We start from the raw sequence: 8,323 nt of genomic DNA on the forward strand, positions 1-8,323 counted from the left end.
ATCAGGTTGCAGATTACTAGTGAATTATTAATCCCTATAGATTGGCATGAACTAGCCTGGAGTGTTTTGTGGTGAGGCAGTGGCAAGCACGTTCACAGTAGCAGGTATGTCTCACTTACAGCTTTATCATCTGCACTTTATTAATTTTAAATGAGTTATGAATAGATTTAAGCGAGTGAGCTAACATGTGGTATGTTTTTGATGGATTCTTTTCAAAAGGTAGGTTTTGGGGAGGGTTTGTTGCTCAAATTGGGTGAGATCAAAGTTCTTGTGCTTCTTGTAAAGTTCTAAAAATCTAATATTTACACATTAATCACTAAATTAATTGTACATTTAACAATAATCTGCATACAGGCTAGTTGGAGGAAAACGTTGCAGATATCTCAGAGAAAAGCTACTGTAGAGAAATATGAGCTGTCTGTTATAGAAAAAAATAGAAGGTGTGGTGGCAACAAGTGGCAGGTGATGTTACAGTACTTACAGAACTTGCAGTAGACATCCTTAAAGAAAAAATATATTATTAAATCTCTATTATTAAAACTGAATGACTGTAATTAGTCTTTACTGCTACTTATGTAAATTCCAACAGTGTGTGCTCCACTTATGTGGGCAAACTAACTTTCTATGTGATGAGATAAAAACATTACAGCTCATGGGGGGAAAACTCTCCACTTTGATGGTTTTGCAAAGAGATGTTGATTGATGGGTAAGACAACATATTTGTTTATAAATAGTAATATATAAGTGATCTGGTATATTTGTATTTAAATGTGTGATGTGAAAAAACTCATAATTACAGCAGGCACTTTGGCTTTTTCTGCGATCACATGCAGCTCCTTGAAGGACACTCTGAAGGGTGTCACTCTGTGCTGCATGTCTGTGCGTCTCTGCAGAATCGTGGTATATCCATCTAATATCAGTTAGCATGCCATTGCTCACGGTGCATGCACAACATTTCATAAATCTGTCCTCATGTGTGAGTTGCTGCGCCCCTGAGGGTTAAACATCATTCACTGTTTTTCCCATCAGTATGCGAACTTCCCCAGCCTTTCTCAGGGTCATACAACCTCCGTGATGCATAACACATTTATGACAAAAGGAGCATTCGTGGGATTGCACACAAACATCCCTCTCCATCACGCTTATCTGGATTATGTGTCGTTTTGTAAAAATAAGATTCATGCATCCCGACGTGGCTGTATCACTTGCTGATCCATCATGTTATTTGTTCTCAGCTGTTTTGACACTTAATCCTTTGCATCATTGGCCATATATGTTGTATTTTGCCACAGAAGCATCACATGTTGACTACAAGGATGATTTACATTGGTGTTTTCCATTCCCGTTGGTCATTAGTGCTGAAGACGTGCAAACGCTTTATAGTTTTATACAACAGTTTATTTGGAGGTGTGGCAATGCTTCAGTGTTCACTCAGGACAGCGCTTCTCAAGATAATCTCTGACCAATCCGATTGATCTTTAGAAGATTGCACTTCTTAGTGTGCAGTGACAAGGTCCCTGTGGAGAGGGCTAATTCAGTAGCTGTGGGAAATGCCACTTGTTGCCTGTCCTCCCATGGAGGCCATTCCTGTTGCTACTGGTGTTGTTATATTATGATCGCCAGAGAGTCTTTGGTTGTAATTCTTCTCAGCCCAGATGAGTCAGGAGAAAATAACACTTGCCATGTAAGTAGAGTGTTGTCCTCTCCATCCATATCTGTGGACTTATTTTGCTTTGATTTGTCCAGGTCGATGCAGTCATTGGTTTTAGCTGAACAAAAATGCCTCAGGGAATAAATGTACTCTGTGTGCTTTACCTGCACAGTTTATAGGTTTTAATTACTTGCTGCTCTGTCACGGTAAGGTTCAACTGTTATTCACAACAAGCATCCTTTCTGCAAGACGAAGTAGTGAAGGTTTTAAGGGAATTAACATTTCCATTTGTTTCTGTAAACTTTGCAAATTATTCAAGATTTATTTTTTTAAATCTTGGTAGGACTGTTTTTATTGTCCAGGAGATCACTATATGGACTGTACCCCTACAAGTCCAGCATGCTTGGACTGGAGACTCTGGGCGATCCATCAGGTGACTGGGATATAGTGGAAACCATTGGCAAAGGAACTTATGGAAAAGTCTACAGAGTGACCAACAAAAAAGATGGGAGTCAGGCAGCAGTGAAAGTGCTGGACCCGATTAATGTAAGTCTGATTAAAGTGTGTTTACTGCTGGACCCGGCTTCTTGTTGACTGTTTTCAATCTCACAGAACTGGTTAGGGTTTAGATGCAGTATCTGTTCAGGCTATTTTTGCAGAATAGTAATGATGTGTATGTATGATGTCAGAAAGTTTGAGGTGTATGAGTTTATGCTGATGCTGTTTGGCAGCGAAGTAATGGCGATCTTAAGGTGTTTTGTTGTGGGAGTAGATCTAGCTCTGGATGAGCACCCATTAGCTCAGTGGTTCCCAGCTTATTTGGTTTATAGCACCCTGAAATGACACTATTTGATTTAACCAAGACAGCAGGCAGAAAGAACAAATGAATGTTTGCAAATGCAGAAGAAATCTGTTGAACAACTCCTCACCTGACTGCCATGACCTTTGTGATTATGCGATTATGAGAGGAATATGCTTTGTAGATTTGAGCTTTTGCTGTTTGCCCTTCCTGGTGCTACCCCCAAGCGATTTGTGTTTCCTCTTGGTCTTGAACCAGGGATCATTTGCATGTTAGGTGAATGTGTAAACCACTACCTACACATGCAGTTAAGACCATGGAAAATTCAAATACCTGAATTTCACTAAACTTGGTGCACAGACTTCTTGGATATGAAGATAACATATAAACTGCACAGCAGTTATTCGTCAGATAATTGCATTTCAATAAGAGAGAGATCATTTGGAAAAATAAATTATTTATTCAAAGACAGAATTTGAATAAAAGCTATTTGGTGATCAGACTCAGATGAACCATTCCAGCAGAGCGGACACCCATCAGTGATAGAAACTGAAGATGAAGATGACAGGTTAGATGGGGCTCCGAGAGACTGGGGTAAAAAAAATAATTATAGTTGAGGTCTAACCGACCACCTGTTTAGATACCCACATGTTGCTCAAAGGAACCACACGTGACTTTAAGTCTTAATACAAGTAAAGCATCTGAGTTATAGAAGAATGTATCCCCATGGAGTTGTCACAAAAGGGAGAATTGGAGACAAATCCTTTTTCTTTTTGAAATGTCACTGTCAGCCTCCTAGATTCACTTGCATGGCAGTGGACCGTGCTGTTAATTGAATCTGAGGGCTTTGACCCACATGTTGGGAACCACTGATTTAGATTAGGGCATGCTAATGTAACGTGTAAATACAGCCAGTTCTGCCAGGTGTTATCTCATAGCTAAACAAAAGCATAACTAAACCTGCCTAAAACTCCTAAGAGGTTTAATTACTCTGCAAATCCATTTTTAAACACTTTATTTAGTTGAACCTGCACCTTTTTTATTGTTTGTTACCTTCTATGGCCTTTTTTGGCTCTTTGTACATCACTCACAAGCCTATCCTGTAGAAGTAAAACTTAGCTTAAAGATGTAATTTAACTGCTGGCTTTATGCACATTAAACCTCCAGGTTTTCCCGATGAATGATATGATATCTGACATTGCATGTATGGCTCACTGTAACCTTTTATTATATAGTGTTGGTGAGGAGGTTTCTACCTTGCAGGACCTCATAATACTGCGACAGAAAACTAAAACCACTGTGTTTTTCTTTGTAACCAACTTGTCTCAGCATTCGAGCCATTCAAACAGAGTAAGTTGCCGGTACTTTTCCCCCTCTCCATCTTGATGCAGTCGTACTTGCACTTGCTCCTGTGATATATATCAATGTCTCCCCTTTTCATTTATTTCCTGTCGTGCTAAATTTAACGTGCTCTTACCAGAAACTGTAGCTCCTGCATCGCCTGTATCCTCTCTGTATAACCGTCCATTTGTTTGCGTGATAAGGATACTGTAGACTCTGAATTGGCAGCATATTGTGGGAGTGTGACTCGGTCTGAGGCGAGCCTGTGATTGTGTCAGTGGAACAATCCCCATCCTGGCAGCGCTATCCACCATGATGCGCCCCTGATGGCCATGAAGATGAAGCTGCCTCCTCTCCCATCCCTCTCCCTGATTAGACTGCTGACACTATCACTCAGACATCCAGGAAGAGAAATTCTGCCTCTCTGACTGTTGATCTTCCCTCCCACTGAGATTTACTTTGATAGAAAAGTGCTTCCAGAAATAGTTCAGCACAGTGGCCCATCCCTTCCTTATTTACTGAGTTTATAACCCCAATTTTAGGTTTCTTATTATAGTAGCCTAGTTCACTAAAAATGAAACGCAGCCTGAAATATTGAAGCACAAATACACCTTTTATAACACATCACAGTGTTGGTTTATCTCTTTCCTTGCTGTACTTAAACACTGCTTGTTTGCTGATGCTGTTTAAAGGATGTGGATGAGGAGATTGAGGCAGAATACAACATACTGAGGTCCCTGCCCAACCATCCTAACGTGGTGAAGTTTTATGGCATGTTTCATAAGTCCGACAAATTAACTGGCGGACAGCTCTGGCTGATACTGGAGGTGAGCACTTTATTATGTATATTTGTATAACACGTGTTACACTTTTCATACTTTATGAAGGGCTTATTGTCAGTTCTCATTAATGCAACTGTGGTTGGGAAAATTATTGCGACCATGTTCTATAAACTGGCAATCTGAAGAAACTGAAGACAGGGACCAGGTCTGCCACAGCACACAGTTAGTTGCTGTCTTCAAAGTGACGTTGGTGTTTCAAGACAGCCATTAAAACAGTCACTCTGTCAGTCTGTTATCAGTATGTGATCTCATTGGCCCTGACAGGCTAAGATTAAATGTAATGTGTTGGCACTTATTTAGAAACTGGCTGACTGCAGTCTTTCTGAGTCAGACTGCGATTGTTAGGAAATAGGTTGCCTCCCGTCGAGCAACTTGTGCAATCGCTTTGTGATCAACAGCTAGTCTCCTTGCAGTCTGTTGCTTATAGCAAACAAATTCAGTGCAATCACCAAATTTTTCATAGTTGCAAGGAGGTTGCTGTCTAGTTTTTACTCTAGTGTGATTGAGCCATAAGAGTTAGATCCTTATGTTTGTAGGTTAAATATGAATCTACACCATAGCCAGTTAGCTTAGCATAACAAAAGAAACAGCTAGCCTGGCTCTGTCTGAAGCTGTCTAAATCTGGCTCTCAGCCCCTTTAAAACTCGGTAAAGATGATATTCTGTCACTATCATTTAAATCCCTGCAAACAACAGTGTAGAAAGAAACAACACATTTTGGTTTTATTACCAGGTTTATACCACTTGGAAGCTTTTGCTAATGCTTTATGTCTGCTTTGGCTCAGTGGGAAATGGGCCATTTGTGTGTCAGGTGTACTCTTCAGTTCGGCCATAATAATGGTGGATAAAGCTGTCATTTACCTCAAAGACCACCCATGTCTCTGACAGTCAACAAAACGGCAGAAAGGAAGAAGCGTGCTAGTCAATAATAGCATTACAAGTTTCAGAAACAAAGAAATTGAGAGAAAAACACGTTATTAGGCCTGAGGGATACACAGTGTGAGGTTGGTGGGGAAATGCCAGGGTTATTCCAAGCTTCAAATTAACCATGCCTGTATGCACAGTTAGTGCAATGATTGTGATACCAAACAATCTGTTACCTGGAGTGTCTTTTTCCTGTATTTCGTCACAATTTCATAATCAAATGGCTCAAGTAAATAAAACCCCTATTTAAAAAATGAAGTTTAAAACTCTTAAATCCTTTTTCACATAGACCGGTGACAAATTAAAGGAAAAACATTAATCCACTGTGGCTCACAGTCTGAGAAACCTGGGAATTAGTTATGCCAGCAGAGACATTTTGCTGGGATAGCTTTTGCCTTTAGTCAGAAGGTCAGTGCAAATCAATATAAAGTGTTCTGAGTTATCAGCTTTACAGCTTTTCAGGATCAGGATCACAGTGACTGGTTTGATTAGAAGTCACCAGTTCTTAACCTGTTTGAATGCTCTGAGACGTTTTGGAGTGATGTGTTAGGTTAGCTGATTCACAGACATGAAGAATCTTTGCATATTGAAGCTGCTCTCTGACCAAGTACTGACCAAACACAATAACACCATACTGAGACACTTTATGTTGGTTTACCCTTTAATTTGTCGCTCTTCTGTATATAAGAAAGCATTGATCTGGGTCTCAGTTAGCCAGGAAACACCACCTACACGAATGTCAATGCTATTGTGCTGCTCTGCTTTCTCTAACTTGTGTGTGTGGGCTAGCTCTTTCCATGAATCATAATCTGGAGTGGTGAGTGATGGACGAGTCACTGGAGTTTCTCTGTCTCCCTCCCAGCTGTGCAACGGCGGCTCTGTCACAGAACTCATCAAAGGCCTGCTGATGCGTGGCCAGCGTCTGCAGGAGCCTGTTATCGCATACATCTTATGCAGTGCCCTCTTGGTAAGATGGCCCTCTGCAAAGCTGCAAATGCAGGGGGAGGAGGTGGGACACCAACATGCAGAGAGCTGGCTGAGGATTTATTTTCAGCTGGGGAAGTGTGACAAGCAGTTATGAATGTCTCTCCTTACGAACAGCTGTGGGAGTTCTTTTATGTAGTTTGTACAGCTCAACTTTTAATGCATCATATGCAGATTTATTTATTTTTTTACGCAAATGACTAATTGTGTGTCGTGATTCATGCTCAGCAGCACCTTGCATTATCTGTCCTCTAATTTAAAAGGGTCTCCAGCATTTGCACAACAACCGGATTATCCATCGTGACGTCAAAGGCAACAACATCCTCCTGACAACTGAGGGAGGAGTCAAACTGGTTGACTTTGGTAATGATCTTTGAAAGAGGCAATTTAGCCGCTCCAATCTTTTCTCTGAAGTGCGCTGTTATAGATAAATGACTCTTTTTTTGTGAGTGATCTTTTGGAAGTGTCAGCAACATTGTTTGTGAAGGCAAACACAAGCGCAGGATAAATCATTTAACCCACACTTTAGTCCCATGCTCACCATAACGTCTTTTAATTCATGGACCGTAGCCTTAGCCCGAAGCTATTATTGCTCATTTAAATTGCATTATTTGATCCTTTGCATATTAAAAGAAAGCTGCTATGGCAAATGACTTTGAGTCACCCCCAGGCATGTTTATGTCCCCTGTGTCATGGAGATGAAGTGGACTCACGCTGATAAAAATCTGTCCTACATAATTTGAAATGATTATAGCCCATTATTATTGCTGCTTGGCAGGTTGCCACACTAAATTATATGCCAGGATTTATTGATTAGTTCAAACATTTACTGTCTGCTGTAATTTATCCCAAGAAATATTCACGCTAATGAAGTAAGATCGAATTTTGCGATTCTTTTTCCATTTCCATTTTTTTTGGTAGGTGTTTCAGCTCAACTGACGAGCGCACGACTGCGGAGGAACACGTCAGTCGGGACACCGTTTTGGATGGCTCCTGAGGTCAGAGTCTAAGGGCTGCACACGCATGTTCATGTCTGGTAATGCAGCAGTAAAACATGCACACGTGTTTTAGTGGCTAATGGATTCTTTTTATATACATGTACAGTGTGATGTAGCTGTTAAACAGAGCGCCTCAGTTATTTCCGTGTGACTCTCCCTCCCATGTGTCATTGTGTATTCCTCTCCACGGGTGCAGCTCTTGAGGTCGCCTCAAGGTTAATAGCTGGGAGTCTGTGGCCCCTCGGCTTACTCTTTTGGCAGAAATGAGGTGCGGTGATTGAGCTGGTAGGGAGGGACCTCGGGGGCAATTAGAATAAACTCAGCTGTAAAATGTAGTGCCAGTTATAATTATTGACTGTGGCAAAGAGAAGCTCGTACCCGGAGCTACTGCACTGACCTGCCTTTCAGTGCTTGTTTTTAAATGGGCTGTGAATGAGCTTGGCTGACTGTTTTTGGCATTAAGAGGATTTTTTCAGGTTCACAATGCTTTTTTTTTTTTTTTTTTTAAAGTAATTTTCTTTGAATCATTAATCTGAATTTAATACCCTAAAAATCAAACAAAATTAATCTCACCCCTCTTAAACGGACTTTCCACTCGGTGACTGTCTAAAATGGACCCTGTGAATTGTTTCCAGGTCATAGCCTGTGAACAGCAGTACGACTACTCCTATGATGCCCGCTGCGATGTGTGGTCTCTCGGCATCACAGCCATCGAGCTGGCAGACGGAGATCCCCCTCTGGCTGAGATGCATCCAGTAAAAGCCCTTTTCAAGATCCCACGGTGA

At 41.0% G+C, this 8,323-nt stretch overlaps 1 protein-coding gene across 1 annotated transcript; it reads left to right on the forward strand.

Moving 5' to 3' along the window:
• Nucleotides 1-93: 93 nt before the first annotated feature.
• Nucleotides 94-8,323, forward strand: LOC308409736 (myosin-IIIb-like; the record flags this gene model as incomplete). Its single annotated transcript, XM_080902683.1, has 7 exons — nt 94-104; nt 2,014-2,197; nt 4,484-4,618; nt 6,419-6,523; nt 6,804-6,903; nt 7,462-7,538; nt 8,174-8,323. The coding sequence occupies exons 2-7, from the start codon at nt 2,051-2,053 to the stop codon at nt 8,321-8,323; spliced, it is 714 nt and encodes a 237-aa protein (XP_080758809.1). The 5' UTR covers nt 94-104; nt 2,014-2,050.

The sequence above is a fragment of the Rhamphochromis sp. 'chilingali' genome, assembly GCF_963969265.1.
Source record: "Rhamphochromis sp. 'chilingali' genome assembly, chromosome: 14".
NCBI classification, from domain to species: domain Eukaryota; kingdom Metazoa; phylum Chordata; class Actinopteri; order Cichliformes; family Cichlidae; genus Rhamphochromis; species Rhamphochromis sp. 'chilingali'.